The sequence below is a fragment of the Saccostrea cucullata genome, unplaced genomic scaffold (genome assembly GCF_032062105.1).
Source record: "Saccostrea cucullata isolate Sc308-1 unplaced genomic scaffold, CSIRO_AGI_Scuc_v1 ctg986, whole genome shotgun sequence".
Lineage (NCBI taxonomy): Eukaryota > Metazoa > Mollusca > Bivalvia > Ostreida > Ostreidae > Saccostrea > Saccostrea cuccullata.
The window spans coordinates 34,758-54,807 of record NW_026926243.1 but is presented as its reverse complement, the minus strand read 5'-3'; the positions used below and the strand labels follow the sequence as shown (position 1 = coordinate 54,807).

The 20,050-nt window shown below is 31.5% G+C and overlaps 2 protein-coding genes across 3 annotated transcripts; both read left to right on the top strand.

Annotated features, from left to right (window-relative positions):
• Positions 1-3,254: 3,254 nt before the first annotated feature.
• Positions 3,255-15,002, top strand: LOC134271202 (uncharacterized). Of its 2 annotated transcripts, none has more exons than XM_062753447.1 (13): positions 3,255-3,365; positions 5,671-5,740; positions 7,490-7,516; positions 8,535-8,626; positions 9,062-9,133; positions 9,524-9,656; positions 10,118-10,227; positions 10,457-10,528; positions 10,717-10,840; positions 12,471-12,556; positions 13,658-13,729; positions 14,259-14,409; positions 14,934-15,002. In XM_062753447.1, exons 2-13 carry the CDS (start codon positions 5,719-5,721, stop codon positions 14,966-14,968), a joined length of 996 nt encoding a protein of 331 aa, XP_062609431.1. In that variant the 5' UTR covers positions 3,255-3,365; positions 5,671-5,718; the 3' UTR covers positions 14,969-15,002. The 2 variants fall into 2 exon arrangements, with proteins under 2 accessions (XP_062609431.1, XP_062609430.1); XM_062753446.1 differs by lacking the exon at positions 14,934-15,002 and adding an exon at positions 14,816-14,929 and having other exon boundaries at positions 3,256-3,365.
• Positions 15,003-17,298: 2,296 nt separating this feature from the next.
• On the top strand, positions 17,299-19,093 carry LOC134271199 (uncharacterized). Its single transcript, XM_062753444.1, has 2 exons — positions 17,299-17,732; positions 17,882-19,093. The coding sequence occupies exons 1-2, from the start codon at positions 17,710-17,712 to the stop codon at positions 18,810-18,812; spliced, it is 954 nt and encodes a 317-aa protein (XP_062609428.1). The 5' UTR covers positions 17,299-17,709; the 3' UTR covers positions 18,813-19,093.
• Positions 19,094-20,050: the final 957 nt, after the last annotated feature.

Sequence of the window (20,050 nt, the reverse complement as noted above, 5' to 3'; positions counted from 1 at the left end):
CACTAATGTAATTGTGAAGGTGAATGGAAAAACTAAATGTGTGAGAATCTATCTATTCAATACGTGTGTATATCTAAGTTAGACGTACAAATACTTATTCTCGGGAAACGTTTTATCCCCCTTCTTTCTCTCTCTTTCTCCACTTGGGAAAAATAAAGGGGGGTTCCAACCCCCGGACCCCCCCCCCCCTCTGGATCCGCCAATGCTCATCCTTAAGGATAAATTTATAGGTTTATGTTTCAAGCATCCAAGCCACCCTGAGCTGTTCTCTAATGAATATTAATGAAATGTGCGCAATGAGGATGCGTCGTATATTATGTCGATGTTGTATTCTCACTCGTGCAGTTTTCGTTTTTATGTTTGTGTAATTTTCTCGTTATATCGTGTAAATATTTTGTTGATTGTGTAGTTTTTCTGTAGTATGTGTAAATTTCAATAACTTTGTGTATACTTTCCTCACTTTGTGTAAGTTTTTACTTACTCGTGTAATTTTTGTTTAAGGTCGTGCAGAAAATAATTTTGAACCAATCGGCGTGCCATAGGTTTGGACACTTAAATTGTTTGAGAAAACAATTTAACACATTTACGCCTGATTATCAGCCTATGGCATTGGGGGGTATATAGCTGATTGGTATATGGGTTTGTTCCCATCTCGCCTTAACTGTAAAATTTAGTATTCCCATTTCGCCTTAGTAAGCTCTCAGGTGAATGAAGGTGATGGAGATTTAATATATTTATAATAAAGTATTTTTGGTATTATACACATATAATTTCATGCACAGTATTCATAAATCTCCATTAATTGTTAAATTCAATCTAAAAATGTTTATCATTTTAATTTTTATGTCAACCTAGTAATAATATTTTCAAATACTAAAATTCCCATTTCGACTTAGTGCTTTTTAACTTTTTCTTACCTGTATTTCACTGTTAAGGCGAAATGGGAACACACCGGTATATGCACTGCGTTGACAGATCTACGTGCTGTTTGTTTATCTCCGTGCAAACGTAATAACGACTTTTTATCGTAATAACGAGATAAAAAGTCGTTATTACGACTTAAGAAAGTCGTAAAAACGAGATAATAAGTCGTTATTACGACTTAAGAAAGTCGTTACTACGAGATAAAAAGTCGTAATAACGAGATAAAAAGTCGTTATTACGACTTAATTTTTTTTTTCTTATTTCTAATTTGACCCTTGTAGGCTTTCGTAAATATGTACATATATGGTCAGTATCTTTCTTTTAGATGTGTTTCACAATATTATACAATCCTTCACCAGGCACATTGGTAAAGTATAAGTCACATTATCCAGCGATGAGGTAAACGATGAAAAACCGATGAGTTTTTTGATGAAAATGGCATGAATGCCGGCCGGACACCACTAGTGATCGGACGGTGACTGAGGCCATTTTGCGAAGTGTGTAGGGGGGGGGGGGGGTTAAACCTACGCCCTAATGTACGATGTCTATAATATGTCTATTTTTGCAAAAAAAAGTGGGGGCTAAGACTCCCTACCCCCACCCCCTCCGGTTCCGACGCCTATGAATGGCATGTATAAAACGATCATATTTTTACCAACTTCATTGTGTTTTACGTATTCAAACACCCATGCAGAAATAATTTTTTTACCACATATCTTAAGCGGTTGGTGGTTAGGACATTCCTCGAGGTAACACTAACGTGCATTTTAATTCCTTTAAAACAAACAAATAGCAAAAAAAAAAAAAAGTAAAAGAAAAAAATGATTTTTTTAAACTTGATCGTATTAAATAAAAAGCCAAGCCAGTTAACATATATTGTCTTTACTTTTCATATCTCAATTACTTTTTTTTTCCTTCCGACGATTAAAAAAAATATCATTTTCATTAATTACACGTGCTTGGCTTTTTTGGTATTAAAGGGAATAAACCATATTCATATATATTCTATGTTTTCATGTTTATTTCATTAAAGAATAAATCACATCATCATGAAATACATGTACTGTACCTACATGTAAGTATGAATATTAATTAAGAAGAAAATAAACCATATACGTAACATTGTTCAACAGTGAATCATATACATATTTCAGATGGAATATATACCATATTATCATGAAATTTCATCAATAATATCTAATTATGAAAGAAAAATCTTTAATTATTAGGAATGGAAGCCGTGTTTGAGTCTTGACTTGGTGAAATATCAACACGTGTAATATCATTTAAACAGAGAATTTAATTCCGTAAAATATAATTATCAATATTTGTTCTTTACTTTTATCGAATTCTGAAATAAAAAAAAATCAATTAATTAATTCTTTGACATTGTCTTTCTTTAAATGTTAGTCTTTCGTAATCCCGGTCTTAAATTGTTTATCTCCTAACCATGCTCTTTACCTGTCTTTACGGGTTTGCGTGCACACATTGAAGCGAGAGATTCACACCTGGCATGCACTAAATAAACAAAAGGAATCGAGTTGTAGATAACCGATTTGTATACATAAGATAAACAAAGCCTTATAATGCGACCAAAGTCATATGTATCAGAAAGAGTATCATCAGGCTATTTATTCATCTATTTTTTTAAAATTGGTAAGAACAAAACATTGTGCGACGCACGAAAATACATGTAGAATGTCGCTGCGTCATGCTAAAACCTCAAGAAAAAAAAACCTACTACTGCCATGACTCAATGTGGAATGAAATCTGGACAGATACCGCGATTCAAAGATTGAACTCATGGCCGGAACTTATATTACAGTAAAATCCGGAACCAATATTATGATTTTTAAGGTTCCGGCCGGAACGCGAAACACCTGGAACGAATATTATGCGACACCGGCAACCACTCCATTTTTATCATAAAACGCATTGGTTGCCCATCGTATATCCATCGCTAGATAATGTGACTGATACTTTAAGGACTACTGGGCCGATGTGGACCGATGTTGTGGCATCGTTAACACCACGGATTACTACCGATTACCACCGGTCTACGGCTACCGGCCGGGAAATGTGACCTAGGCATAAGAAAGGAAGAAAACTGTTTCAAGAACTTGTTCAACATCAGAGCATGGCATTTGCATATAAGCTATACATTTTTACTTTTTCTGAAAGACATTTTCGAACCCTTAAGCTCGACACAAGATGCATTAATCAAAAGCACTAGATTCACACATTTTCTCTATATATGCATAACAACAAAACATTTAATATTCTCTAGTCCTATGTAGTGTGGTTCTTATCGTAGCAAACGCCTATCTAATTTAATACTCCAATTGTAAGTCATGAATAATGACAGAATAAGATAATGGCCACACGGTTCACATAGGTAAATGGAGTCTCTTTTAAGGTCTTAAGGTTACCTTAACCTTAAGGTAAGGTTTCCTCTTTAATTCATAAAGTTTCAATCCAGTTTATATTCTTGTACGAAATATAATTTTTGTTCTGACGGTCTTAGAATAAAAATAACTTCGAGAATGATAAAACTCAAAGTAAAATAATTTTTGATTTGAAAAAAAAAAACTTTAAATCTGATATGCTTTCATATACATGCATAAGAACAATATATTTTTTATTACTGAAAGATGCTGTCTCAGATCATTTATTGAGACTGATACGAAAATGAAAAGCATAGTCTTCAATCACGAGTTTTTGTTGATGATCATACAGGACATTATGTTCCTAAATGCAATAGAATAAACTTTGATGTAGCATTCGCAAGTTAATCTAATTTTTGATGATAATACACTTTTTAAAAGATCCTTATATGAGAGATATTCTAAATAAAGTTCTCATAGGCCTAAGTATAACAAAATTATTTGGGAAGACTGCAAATGTTTTCAGAAAGTACTTACCCGTCGTTACACTAAGTAACATACATGTAACTAAATTATCACAGAGCCAGAGAGAACAACTCTCTTTTAGAGTATTAAATTACAATTGCTTTTATTTCATTTTCATGGGGATATGTTACTTTCCTATGTAAAAACTTACACAAAGAATAATATGTATCTATTTCTGAAGTTATCGAAAACTCATTCGTGTATGTTCAAAACCAAGAATGTGACATTAGGTCTATGTTACAGTCACGTATTAAAAGATTGAGGGGCAGTATGGAAACTATCTATTCTTCCGTATTCAACAATCCAGAGTGAAAAAAGAATTAGATACATTACCTGATCAGTACGTGCTGGTCCCTGCTGACAAAGCAGGTAACACTATTTTCTTTTGTAGGGCTCATTTTATAAATTGTAGTTTAGAAAAACTTGGATTTAATTCCACAAGTGGTAATCCAACGTATACTCATAGTTTCCTTTTTAAGGAAAAGATTATTCAAAATCATATGTCAGTTTTTAAAATCCCAAAGAACCAAAATGAATTTGAACTATACCAGATCTACATCTGATTCCAAATCCTTAAAATCCGTACAAACAAAGATGCATAGTAGGTTCTAGTAAGTATTCAATTAAGCCTCTATCCCTGCTCCTCACTAAGTGAAGGAGAAACTTCGGGAGTACTGTGCAACGATATATTCAAGAAGTAGTGTAAATTAAATGTGGATACTTAAAAATTCCGAGGAACTTTTGGATAATTTGAAATCGCAAGATTTTACCAAAATCAACAGCTTAAAATCTTACGACTTTTCAACTTTATATACAACCATTCCCCACGATAAATTAAAAGTCCAGGCTTTTTGAAATCATGGACAGCTGCTTTTTCAAATCATTGACAGCTGCATAAAAATGGAACTCGTAAATTTACAAATCTTGTCATTGCATGGTCAATTGCAAAGTTATTTTGTTAAAAACATCTTGATTCTACAAACAAGTACTCTGAAGTTGATATCAAAAAGATGCTTGACTTTCTGTTTCATATTTGGTTATTTTACTTGAAAAAGACGTAAATGGTAATGTATCAACCAAGCTCTGCGATAAAAGTGATGACTTTAATTTTACAATCGTCAACTTCCCTTAATTATGCAGCAATATACCTTCATCACCTGCCTACGGAGATCATATATCACAATTGATTCGATACGCAAGTGTATGCTCTATGTATAAACAATTTATAAAAGGAGGTAATTAAATTATTGACAAACAAGTTGATGAAACAATATCACAGTCTCGGTTAAAGTAATCATTTCGTATGTTCTATGGTCGATACAATGACCTATTTGGCAAATACATTTTATCATTGAGTCAAATACTGACTGACTTTTTCATCCTAATTGTTAGTCCATTATTTATACACTGAATTGAAGACGGATTTCTCCGTTATTACCCGATCATGATAAGGACCACACGGCGGGTGTGATTAATTGGCAGGGAGTACTCACTCTTGCATGACAACTGATCCCACCTCTGATGTTTTGGAGGTCTGTGTTTGCTCTCCTCCTATTTAGTTTTGTTTTACGGACTTTTGATCTTGAATACAATTCGTTATCTCCATATGTTTCATTTTTAGGAAAAATATAGTTAATTAATTAATGTTACTGGTTTTTTTTTGTAAAAAACTTAACCGGGATACATCCATAGTGATGATTGAAAATAAGTAGCTGTTAATTACAATACATAGTTGATCTATCTTAATCTCAAATTGAAGATTAAATTTCACATTTCTAAAGAATAAATGTAAATTGCTATCGTGCCTGATATATTTATCCTTGCATTATATTTTCAGATGCACTTGACTGTCTGTCACAGTGGAACACATATAATTTAAGGGGAAATGGTTGCTGCTCAAATTAGATGTAGGTTTGATGTTTTAGAAACTTTATAGACTAGAATGCGCTATTCATTAAATTTCATTTGTTTTTATATTTATCATCTTTTTCCATAGTTGAGAAATTTAAGTATGCTTACATTTATCATTAAGGTTCATAAACCCTCTGCTCACTCATATGAAATTTTTCTTAAACTTTTATGATTTTCAAAAGGAAATATATATGTTGAATAAAATTAATACAAACAATTAAAGCATGGCTTGCTGGGCAAAATTTGGCGAAAAATTCACTTAAACTTGACAAGTTTATAAAGGATTAATAGACATTTGTGTCATTAAGAGTTATCTCTCCTATCAGAGTATCAATATGTACCTTAACATGTTCATTATTCTTTAATATTATATAACTTTGTGAAATCCGGTAATCTGATTGGTCAATACGAAGTACTTATTTTTTAATAACGACCGCTGAAAGCGAATAATGACTCGCACGAGCTGCCTCGTTTTCACTTTCGCTTTAGACAAACATGGAAATTCGCAAGTTGTAGGTGAGGAAAATTTAAAACATATAGTGAAGAACTCTGAGACTGATAATACAAAACAATTACTAGGATATTTGTGAATATTTTTCGGAAATAATTAGCACATACCATTTCATGACCTTTCCACTTAGCCAGCAGAGTTTCGACGCTGTTTACGCGATTACGGAGACTAAAGAAAATATAGACAAGCATACCATGTAAAATTGTATCTATTCTTAGAAGACATAGGTATTTATATTTTGTCAGTGCATTTCGTCTGCAAGTGTAAACGAGAGCGATTATCAATCTGGGGGAGGGGATACTCTGTGTTATTCGGAGATAGATAGCTTGCGTCATTATTATGATATGGGAAATTTATTGCCAAAACAATTTCCTCTGAGTAATATTCAATGAATTCTGAAACATTTACATTCAACTTATTTATGGTTAATACTATCTCTGTAAATAATAGGATGATATACATTGCACTAATAAATTTGGGAAATTATTATTTATATAATATAATAAATACGGACTCAATGCACGGTCAATATGCATTTATAATGACCCAGGATGACATATATTGACCTCAGATACATGAAGTATATCGACCTCGGGCTAGCGCCCTCGGTCGATATACTACATGTATCTTCGGTCAATATCTGTCATCCTGGGTCATTATAAATGCATATTGACCTACATTGAGTCCATATTTGTATATTAACTTCTTTCATCAGTAACTTAACTGTCAAGATAGCTCAGCTGGTAGGGCACTCACTCCGTGTTGAAGATCGTGGGTTCAGACGCCTCGACTGACCTAAATCGATTAAAGAAATACCAGTACATAGCAAATATTCATTCACAAAGCACTTGGCGCTTTAAACTGAAAGTAACGGGTCTATCAGACCTTAAAATCAAGACCCCATGTCACGGTAGGCGTCGACACGATAAAGATTCCTCGCTGCTAAGTTGCCATGATTGTCGAGTAAGGCTCTAAAACTGAAGCTATTCAGCGGTAGATGGTTACATCTCTATATGAATAAAAAAATCTTGAACGAAACCTAAACAACATAATTTAATCAATCATGATCAATCAATCATAAATAATACTTCTACTTGTTTAAAGTGCTACGTGTAAAATCAGTCTGATAATAAGCTGTTTCGCAAAGATTTAATATTATAACTATAGATGTTGTCGTTTAATGAAACATTTATATCTGTTGCTGAATTATATGATGTATTTTAATTTTTTACAGGGTTTTTTCTATGGTGGATTATTGGGGGTAATTCATTTAAAGTAAATCATACATGTTACGCAAAGTATCATGGTTGGATATCACTATAAAATATTACGACAAAAAATAATTGATTTTTTATGTTAAGACATACTATTTGCAACACTTTATTTCTTATCTATTGTACACCTCAGCTTCATTTTTCTACTTCTCTAGAGATAAATTGTTTCGTTTCCAATAATATGAAGTATCAACCGCTTGAAAACAAATTACTTTTCAAAGTATTACACAACAATTCCCAACAAGAAATTAAAGTTAAGGCCTTTTGAATCATATATTTGTATACTTACCTTTTCTCTGGCCATTTCCAAAATTATTTTGTTAAAACATTTTTATCGTACACATAAGTACTATGAAGTTGATATCAAAAGGATGCTTGTGTTACTGAATGACAATATCCATGTGGTGTTTGTGGACCAGGTCTTCCAACTATCTATTGGATAGCCCATGGGTACCAATTGTGCCCCTTATAAACAGTCCTAATTTAGTATTCGTGTGAAGCAACATTTGTCCAAAATTTTATACATGAAAAGAAAAAACACTTGCTGTGGCCTTTCACTCGACATTTAGATATATTGATGGACTTTTGAGCTTAAATATTGTTTCGTTATCTCCATAATTTCACGTATAAGATTACAGTAGCGGAGAGTTATCGATTTAAAAAAAAATATTTAAAAAAAAAAATACATATAATGTGAAGAAGGCATAAAACACAGACCTCTAGGATTTCAATAATTGTCGGATATATTGAAACCAATGCTAGGTTTTAAAAAAATGAGTCAAATTGGTCAATCATTGGTTGTGAACGGTAACCTTCAAACCATGACAGGACCTCCAGAAATCAAATTGATAGGAAAAGTATAACTCAAACTATTTGCTATTAATAACAATATACATTAATATACGTTGATTTAAAACCAATTTACTACATTTTTTTTTTATATTTTAATAATTTTTTTTGCAACTTGTTTTCTTTCCGATCGCTATAAATATATTTTTTTAACAGTTGTAATTTCTGTCAACCGACTTTGTTTTCGTTGCAATGGAGTTTCGAGCATGCGTTTGTGCAACACGACGGCAACCTGTGGAGACAATGAGGTACTTTTTCAATTTTACCAACTGATCTGTTGCGAAAAAAGGAATAAGTACACATATTTGTTAAATAATCAATAAGTAAATTGTTTTATAATAAAATAAAGGCCTTACATGCAAAGGTAATAAAACGATTATATTTTAAAACATGCATATAAAGTGACGTAGGTCTAGATTATATTCTTTTATTATATTATATTCTTTTATTCTATTGTTGTCCTTATCGAAATGTATGCAAAGTTACAAATAGATTTCAATATTTTTGAAATGGGAGCAAGTATATTTTGTACTTTAAATGTAACATTCACAACACTTACCTGGAATGTTAAGGGGCGCATTCATCTGTTTATCATTACAGTTATAATTCAGCATAATTTGGATATTGATATACAATACGAAAAAATTCAACATACAATTACTTATATTACGCCTGATTTTTAGGAATGCTACCTCGAAAGAGTCACCAAATCAGATCTGCAAGTAATCTTTTCTGCCGGTTGTAGAAGTAAAACGGTAAGGCTGATTTTGCTTATTCTGTATTTTTTAGCAGATTGTTTTCTATCAGAAATATTTTAGATTTTTTTTAAAATACGTTACTTCTACTTTCATCTAAAGAGGGTCGTTCAATATGTAATGCAAATTGTCTTTAAAGCACAAACGCACAACATTTAACTTTGGCATTATTGGCGAGGATGCTGAAATCGCGAATATTGAATGCAGCTAAATTTAATTGCTTTTGATGTAAAATAGTTTCTTTAGTGAGCATTTCGAAATCGCTAAAAATAAATGACCAATTTTTAACCACAAATCGCTGATTTTGCGTCTCGCTAACATTTCTATATATACGTACAACAGTGTATTACTGAAAATAAGTTTTTCATTTTATTTCAAACTGTCATATAGGTTTGTCAAATTATGGCGACTTTAAGTGGAAATCCAAGACGGAGAGATTTAGTGAACTGTGCCCAATGTTGTGTCAACCCTCCTGGTGCTTCAGAACCTTGTAATTCAAGACTGTGTGGTCAGCAGCCTCTTGGTAAGGCGCATGCTTTTCACTTGTTCTAGAATTGGCATTTCCTTTGGGTTGAGCAAAAAAAGCAATGGTTTGTTATAGCGTTTGCCTTCATGTAAATGTGACTAGTTTTTTTTTTTAATTTGTTGACACTTAGTATCAAGAGAGTGAATAACATCGTCATTACAAAGTACAAATTCTTTAATGTAATGACCAGCGGTTGATATCGATGTACATAACCAAAAGTGTGCTTACTTTATCCCTCAACATTTGTTTTTGAAATAAAAATGAAAATTCGTTGGTAGTTTTAATTTCCAAGTTTCTCTTCATGTTACAAAAGCTAGGTGCACTGGGAAATGATTATTTGATTGATATTTTGTTTTTTACCCCCGTTCGAAAATTTTTCACTCATAAAGATGTCTTCATATACCAGTGAAGGAATTGATAACAACAGAATATGCATGATGCTTATCAATTTTTGATAGTTACAACCGTGTCACCTTCAGCTGTACCAGGACTGAAATGTATGAGTTGTCATCATGCACTTTCTGTTCACGAATGCAAGAAAACAACAGTGGATTGTCAGCATCATGAGGTGATTATAACTGCTTGCTTTGAACCAATCACACAGAAAGTTCATCAGAATGTAAGAAAAAATTATAGACGCTTGATTGACCTAGGAAATATTAACATATATACTTCTGTTTTACCTGAGAATGGAAATAAAGTTCGTTTGTTTCATCGATTCAAATCCGAAAAGGTCTATACTGTTTTCAATATAAATTTGATTTATGCAGAGTTTTATACACGTCAGATTTTTTTAGGAATGTTATTTTGAATCTGTTACTACATCAGATCGTAAGGTGAAGTTTAATGCTGGATGCCGAAGCAGAGCGGTATGTACACATATTCAGACATGAATGGTCATTCATTAAATTTCATAATTAAGCATTCACTTAGCTGAAGGAATGTGATTATATTATATCAAGGGAGACGACCGAATATCAATGAATAATTATTACATGGTTATATTGGATGATGTATGATTTAGGATTATACCTGGCATTCTGATATTACATTCTAGGTATGCAATTTGATGAGTTCACTTGGACCAAAGATTGGCAAAAGAGATTTGGTAAATTGTGCTGAATGTTGTAGCGGCCCTCCAGACCGTGAAGGACCTTGTAATACACGATTATGTGGTGAAAGTAAGAACTTAGAACATTATTTATTAGTTACTAAGTTCGTTCATTATATCAAACAGCAATCAATTAAACAATGAAAATCAACAAGCAAGTAGGATTTTTGTTGTCTGGTGGGGGTTGAGGGGGTGTGAATGCTCAATACATGGTTTACCGGTAGTCCAAAACATTATGGTTGATATTTTGGCAACGTTTAATTTTTCTATTTAGTTCCGTAGATTAAATACAAATCTATTTTTTGCCATTATAGGAAACATACAAATATTAAAGATAGAAACCCATTACAAGAACTCTTTTACCAACATTCAAAAAGCGTTGTTTATTTCTGTGATTTTTGTACATTTTTACCCTTGTGCTATCTCATCTATGCATGATTTTGTTTACTGGTAATTTTGAAAGTAACTTTAATCAATCCTTTGTACATATCCTAAATATACAGTGAAATAAACAATTATGGAGTGGTACCTATACTCGAAGTTTTATTTATTTTTTTAAGTCAAGTTTAAAATATATGTCTACTCTAGAAAATAAATAGGATGCACTGTATGGTTTTTTTCGTTCATCGTGTACATAATTTAATTGTGGTCTGTTACAACGCACTTTGAAAAATTGACGCACTTTGAAAAAAAAATTCTTTTGAAAGTGCTTTAATATCGACTATATTAACGCAATTTGAAAAAAAATTGTATTGCTTGGTCAATATTCGTTCAAATCTTAGGTATGATAAATAATTTAACCTGTTTGATAACTCTTTGGTGATGAGGTCACATTAGGACGTGAAAGTGAGCGATTTTGATTTATCTATGCTTTGAAAATTCTTTTCTCTCTTAAATGTTTTCCTGTTATTATTTTTTTCCAGTTTGCTTGCATTTTATATACACTAAAATTCATTGAAAGTTTTCAATGTCATACTTGTTATGCAAATACATTTATATGTGGGTGTAGCATCGGTACCGGAAGGGGGGGGGGGTGGACACACAAATGTTTTGCAAAGATATACATAGTATAGGCATTGAAAATTGGGCTTACCTTTGTGGGGGTCCACTTTCAATTTGCTACCGACGGCTATATACAATGTATAAGAAAAAAAAAGAGTTAAGCTGAGATACCCTCTACTTCTTGTTCTCAATGAGATTAGATGAGTACCTGTAAATTTAAAAGTTTTTCAATAGATATAATTATTACAAATTGATTCTCTCAATTACTTAAGTCTAAGTGTAGAATTTTTTGTTTTACGCATATTTTTTCAAAGTGCGAAAAATGTCCCCGTGGTAAAAAATGTATATGTACACTCTTTACGCACTTTGAAAAAAATTTCAAAGTGCGTAGAGTGTGTCCCAAAATTAACGCACTTTGAAAAAAAAATTTTCAAAGTGCGTTGATTTTGTCCCAAATTTAACGCACTCTGAATCTTTTTTTCAAAGTGCCTATTTTTTTTAAAGTGCGTTGCCACAGTGGTCTATCAACACGCGATTTTATCATTCCAGTAAATTAAGTTTAGCAGTAATTGTTATTCAGTATGTGCAAAAATACAGTGCTATAGTATTTGGTCAAGGATAACTCAATATTACTTAATTTGTTCAGTGATATTTTGTTAATGTTTCTATGGTTTATAAAATAAGAACAAATCTTACAGGCTCTGCTCCACGTTGCTTAGTATGTAATGGTCTACAGTCCTCTAGAGCCGATTGTCAGACCTCGGCTATTTGCCCTCAAAATCAGGTAAAAATAAAAAAAAAATGCAAAGTAGCAGCAATTATATTCTGCACCAAGAAATTCTAATATATAAAAAAATTATTCAAATAATTTCTTTATAGTGACAATGCTAGAAAAAAGACGAAAAATGATGATTTTACAAGTATGTTATAACAGTCCATTTGATGTTTAAAATGACATTTACTTAGGTTTCAGAGAACAGAAAGAAAATTTTATAAAGTATATGTAAGATCAAAAAAATGTTCTAAATAGATGAAATAACCAAGCTTTAACTCACTCAATATCAATTAAAAAAAAATTATTATATGAAGAAAATATACAGGAACAAAAATTAAAGTCATTGCATGGTAAGGCAGAGGGAATTTAGACTAAATATTTAATTTTTCATTTTTGTCATCCCCCCCACCCCATTTTTGCAATATTAATCACAATGTAAAGCTGACATGCATTTTTAGACATCATTTTTCAAATATTATATGTGTTCAAGCTCATAAATTAGTTCAAATAATTGAATGCAATGACATAAAGAAATTGAAAAATATGAACAAAAACCATTTCAGGCAACATATTTCAATAATTTGATGATTGACCCCATATCATGTTAATACCATGAGAATTAGGGCAACAAAAGTAACATGGGACTATAAATAATTTATGGTTCTTATCATTCAAATTTTTGTAATATTCAATTAAGCGATTAAAAATGGAAAAAATATAAATATGACAGATGAAATTCGGACTGTAATAATTATCAAGTTTAATTTATTACCCAAACTCTAATCTTTTCTTTATATGAAGCAACGCTGTTCCATTGCTATAATATTTTATTATTTAAAGAGTTTTCTTGCTTTTAATATTTTGTGGGTGAAGAAAAAAAAGTGGTCATAGTGTGAGAAATTGGGATATTTCCCGAGAAATACTCAGGGGTCACTAGCATGAAAAGTAGGTCATTGGCCTAGTTATTTGAAATTGAAATTTAACACAAGAATCATAGGTGTACAATGTGTAATAGGTGTTTTTTGTTGTTATCAGTGGAACTTTTAGTCATCTGAGTAAAGGTACACCTTAAAAATCTACAACTAAGCACATAAATTTATTTTTGCATAGACGTGTTACAATGGGGTACGTATTGTTGGTTCCTCGTCCCTTCAATACGTTTATGGCTGTGAAGAAGAGCAGGTTTGTTATTTATACGTTAGGCCTATATGTATCCTTGACAGATCTTCATTTTAAATTTGAGATACACTTTATCTTGTATCACAAAGTTAGACTAGTCAGAGAGAAATTAACCCTGCCAACCTTGTCATGTTTACAAGATCTTTTTAAGCAATTTTCTCGAAATAGAATTTGAATAGAAAAAGAATGCGATTTCTTAATTCAATGATTTAATGTATATTTTGATTTAAATATTATTTGATATAATGTTTTGAAAGCTGTTTTGTGTACTATTTAAAAGTTAAAGTAAACAGTTTTTTCTTCGCGCACTTTTGAAATCATCGCAATAATTTTACTTTTTGCATTGAAACCTGTCAAGATATATCAAGTAAAATGAGAATAGTCATTGATTAAATAAAATAAGCTCTTATTTAAACTTCTAAAACTTCTTAAACTTCATAAGAAATGTTACATAAAACTAAAAAAAACTTGATTCCTTGAATTCATTTAACCTTCATTTGGTGATATTTTTTTCATTATTTATATTATTTAGACTTGCCAAGCATTCGCTGAGAATTATCATCATTATCACAACAATCAGCATGTCGGTAGATCCGTCTCCAATGATGGCGGAGTAATCGTATGTGATTCTTGTTGTAAAGACGACATGTGTAACGCCCAGGATTGCTTTGCTTTATTGAAAAGTAAGACACGTACTCACTTATTCTGTGTATTTATGCTTTAGAAGAAACACCGATAAAAAATTGTCAAAATTTGAAGACTACTCAGTATTTAAAATGTAATTTACAGAAAAAATCAATGAGCTTGCTTTAAACGATTTAAAGGAAGATAAAGGTGATAATAATAATCTCTTACAAAGTATACTGTATACAGGGAAATTTTTGCCCCTGTTTTATTTTCGCACCTTTCGCCCTATTTACAGGTGAAGCATATAATTTCTTGTAAACAAAACTGTGATTGGGCGAATTTAAAACGGGGGAAAATTGTTTGCAAGAGTGAGAGGACGAAAATAACCCTGTATACACTATACAGTATTCATCAATAATTCAGACAGCATAACATTGTAATTTTTATTTTTTCTATTGGTAGACATGACAGTGAATATGTTTGATAACACACAAATGCAGACCGGTAATGTACTTGGATAATCTTTGTCTAATATTAATTAAAATAAAAGAAAAGATTTTCTGTAAAGAATATATTTTAGAGATAAGTGCATACAAAAGTTGGTGCTTGATATGACACTTAAAAGACAGAGTTAAAAGGTGCAGTGCTTTCTGTTTTGGAAATAAATGGACTAATTTCTTGCGAAAAATATATAATGGATATCGTTTTAAGCTTTCCTTTATTCGCTGGAGAGTTTTCATAGTTTTGACAAGGCTATCGCTATTAACTGGTATTTGAAGCAAAACTGAGAATAGATATTGTGTCTGTATACGTTCTTTGTTTGATACAACCATTGGAAGCTACATATATCTTCTTTTCACTCCTTGATTATGCTTGCCAAAAATATTTTTTTCCTCTGGAACTATCAGCTAATCTAAACCATTTTGAATGATATATTCTATCAATGAAGGAAAAAAAATATTTAAATGTCAATGTGCCTGCCATCTGGAGCTTGAAACAGCCTAAATCAGTCTATAAAATTTTATTTTTTTTCTTTACATCAAGCAATTGAATTGTTGTGATAATTATGATAATCAATAGGCTTTTCGCAAAAAAATTGAAATTCATAATCCTATAGGATTAGGGGTTTGGTTACCGGTTTCTTGAATTTGAAATAAGTGTTGGTAATATTTAATTTCATATATCTCACCAATCTCGCTATATCCTCAAAAATAATTCCCATTTGTACTATATCACACTCTTTGAATCCTTACAAGTGTAGTGTTATATTTTACTCAGGTGACAGTAAAATCCTCTTTCTCTAGTCTCACGTAGTCATATTGTAATACTTTCTTGCATTATGTTGTGCTTTAACATCATTTTATCGTGCATGTAGATAGCAAATATTTTGCCAGAATGTCATTCCAAGTAACTGAAAAAGTCAAGAGTTTAACGCTTCTACACGTTTACAAAACTCAAGGAACGATTTATTTTTTACAAAAAAAAGAAGAAAAAAACGCAAGCAAGGGGAAGAAAAAATCCTAATGTTATTTTATCATATATCTTAATCACTCTTCTGCAGCTGTATATACAACTTCAATAAAAGTATGTCTTTTAAAATTCAGACAGCAGTGCAATTTGGTAGACATTTAAAGATAAGTACACTAAGTGTAATTAAAATCTGTTGAAAAAATGCAATGCTATTTTGTGTTGTGTTCTGTCTTTGTAGACGTGTAAAATTCAGCATGGCCTCCTACAAAGTGTACATTACATCATAATACGTTCAAAACAATAGACCATTGATTCTTAACTGAAATGATTCATATGAAAGATAAGAAAACCCACATCTTATTTCTCTGTATATACTGAGCATTGTGAGAGACAGCTATTGGATAAAATATGATTGTTTTTGAAAGTTTTGAGATAGAAACAACTTAAAGGTATACGAGATATAACAAGATATGACAAGGCATAAAGAAAGGCAAACTCATTCCGATGCAAGATGTACAATTTAAGTGAAAGTTCAACTTCTCTTAAAGGACTTTTACGAGAAGCACCGACTTTTACAGTAGACGGTTTACTTAGACATTTAAACTTGTATCATGTCCGGAGGAACAGAATTGATCATACATAAGAAACCTTTCTAATAGTCAAAGGTATGGTGTTAGAGGCATTTACATGTAAAAGGCAGGCGTTTAGGGTAGGCTGGTTGTCATTTTCTTCAAGCACAACTTCTATGTGCATTGAAATAAACCATTATTTTCGTTTAATTAAATTTTGAGCTAAATATTTATATATCTTAAAAGAGTTTCCGTACATTGTCGTAGTGTAAAAGCAAGCCGTCAACTGTAAAAGTCAGCGCTCCTCGTGGAAGTCCAGTTATAATACTGTTAGATGAATTTTGATACAGTAAACGATGGGTTACTGTGGTAAACTATAGTCTAAGAAATTTTTACTCTTGTAAATTAATGTGTGAAGGTTTATATTTTTAACAATTTTTCGATTCTGCCTTTTATGAAAAGAATTCCATATCTAAGGATATTATTTAAATAATACACATAGTTGTCTTCTTAATCTTAAATCTACAACTGTTGAATCTTATTATTATTAATTCCAATTTTCATACCTGTATGTGATCCTTAAATGAAAATATATATTACTGTTGAAAGAATTTTTTTTTAAAAATACGAAATGTTGGTTTGTAGCCTTAGAAATATAAACAAAGCGTAGGATAAAAACAAGTAAATATTCAAAGACATTCCAAATATCATACGAAATCATCAAATGATCATATTTATTAGGTTTTTTTTTCATAATGAATCCCTGAAATATCTTGTTACGTGAAAAAAAATTCATACCTATATACCACCTATAAATGTTACTCGCTGTTTTAATTGAAAAAAATACCTATTTGTCGTTTAAAATGAATTATTGTAAGCTATGTTTATGACTTTTGACCGAAACACGTCTTCCATATTGTGTAAAGTGTTCTTGTATGTTTAGTCTTTGATTATGGCATCATACAGTATTGCCTTTGACAAAGCAGATAGACTAAGTGCCCAAAATACATTAAGGTTGTATTGCATAATTAATACTTTGTCTATACCTCTAGCCGATGCTCATGCATAGGAAATATCGGTGTACTTAAAACACATCCAAAATTGTTTTATTCTTTCTTCCACTAGAAGTAAATTGATCTGGGTTTGTGTTTTGTCTGTTTATTATTTTGATTCAGATGATAGGATAAACCACGTGTTAAAACTTGTATCAGGCAGCATCTTAACTGCAATAGAGCTGTCTGATATACCATTCAGCTTTATGCGTTCAAAACAGTGGGAATAGGTGAATGATAGCAACACTTTAAAACGACAGCAATAATGATTGGATTCATATTCGTAGGGTAGGTTTATTTACTTCAGATTTATGAATAATTTTGATTTAATTTACGTTGATTTACCCTTTTTATTACATGAAAAAAGTTAAATTTGATCAATCATTTGCATTAATTTCTTGTTCATATTTTTCTTAAACTTCTTTTTTCTATTTCAGTGTAAATCATACTTATGGACTTTTGGACTTTATTATAGATTTCTTAGTAACTAAAAATGAAACAGATTACAATAAAGAAATAAAACTGGATGTGCCTATTTATTTACACTCGGATCATTTTATTCTTGTTGTTATAATAACAGTGCTTGGAATTATTGGAAATGTACTCACACTCGTGAAGATTACATGGAACAAGAAGTTCCAAGGTACTGTATTTGTTGTTATAAGAACTATTATATTCACAGATGTCGTGAATTTGATTCTTTACCTCGTTCATGCCGCAGTTAAGTTTGGGAACTTCCGTCTTGAAAAAGTTCCATGTGCAACATTTTTGGTAGCTTTTTATGGCGTTACTCACACTTTTGCTGCTCACGTGGTTTTCTTGTTTGGACTTAGATGTTACATGGTGTCGGAACCGATAAAATTCAATCAGTTACGTAAGCGAAACATTATCGTATCATCAGCTGCTATATGGATCGTAAGCATATTATTTTCAACATTATATTTTGTGCTACGATACAAATCAGGAATACAAACACCTATTTCTGTGATAATAACCTTTCGTCTTTACCTTATTATTGTTCCTGTCCTGCTGATTATTATATTTCATGTAAAGAAGATACATCGTCTAAAGCGCACAATATGCAAGCACCAAATCGAACACAACATTATCAAGATGTCTCTTGTGACGTCATTAATTCTAATTGTGTACATGTCATCAGCTATTCTTTTCCTTGTGTGCTACATCTTATCATTATATAGGTTTGAGGAGACAGAGAAAGAGTTTCTTGTAATCGCACAACTGGCTTGGTTACTTAATGCAGTGATGAGCCCGTTCATTTATGTTGTCTCGACGTTGTGTTTTCATAAATGTTTTAAATACTGGAAAACAGTTATACGCCGCCCGATGGCATTTACTCAAGTAAACTGAAGAAAGGATAATATATCTATCACCTGTGACTGAATCCTATTCTTTTTGAACGAATATAACCTTTAAAAAGACCAAAATAAGCATTTTTAAAAACTATTTTTCATAATCCCGGTACGTTAAACAAAATGGATAGATGGATATAATATGTAACGTAGTATGCCAAATTTGGTGTCATTTGCGGTACTCGTTGAACAATGTATCGGTACAGGGTACAGTGACAACATACTAGTATGTAGAAGTTATAAAACTGAGCGGAATTGAGATAAAGTCTTCGATCTAGTTTTCCCCTGATAATCTTGCAGTTACAGTGTATGCATACATTATAGTCTTTCTGTTCTCACAATAAAAAAGATTTCTGGGATGTATGTACCTAAATAAACATTGTAGATATTTATTGAGGAATAAAAAATATAGTTGAATTGTGATCATTTAATTTTGGCATCATTAACGAGGGTGTTAATATCGCTAAAAATAATGATTGCGTATTATTTGTAATAGCTTATTAAATGAGCTATTAATATGAGAATAAATACATGAAGTATTCCTTGCTATTTTGAACTTAATATTATCGGGGTTAATGCGCCATCATGATAGATTATCATCAAATCTCCTTAAAATAACATTATTTCTCGTATAAACATCAAATTGACCACATCAACGGGTATCAAAACTATAAAATATATGCAGTAAAGCATTCTTAAGACCCTGACTGATGGTTTTATAGGCATCAGGTGATAATTCATGCAGATTTTAGAATCTTTTAATGATCTCCGTTGCCAAATCTTCTCAAGTATGGCCGCATATAAAAAGTATATGTGATATAGAATTTTTAAAAAATTGCCTTTTCCCGTGGTGAGCAGGAAAGTGAATAACAGATTAACTCGCTAGCTTCTGGAGAAAAACCATTTATTGAACTGGAGTCCTACTGATTTAATAAAATGAGAATTTATCAAGTGCATAGTATATTCTAGTAATACCATAAAATAAATATCAACGCAAAAGAGATATTCCACTTAAGTGTCCTAGTTACGAAGAATTTAAAAAAAAAAACAATTAAAACTAAATGTGGATCTTAAAAGTAGAAAATTTAAAAAAAAAAAAAAAAAGAAAAAAGAAAAAAAGAAAAAAAAAATTAAAATGAAGTTTAGCGCAATCAAAAATTTGTTTATTTGTTTTTTACTCTTAGAAAAATGATAAATAGCTTTATTGTGGTAGGTTCATTTTCAAGTTAGAAAAAT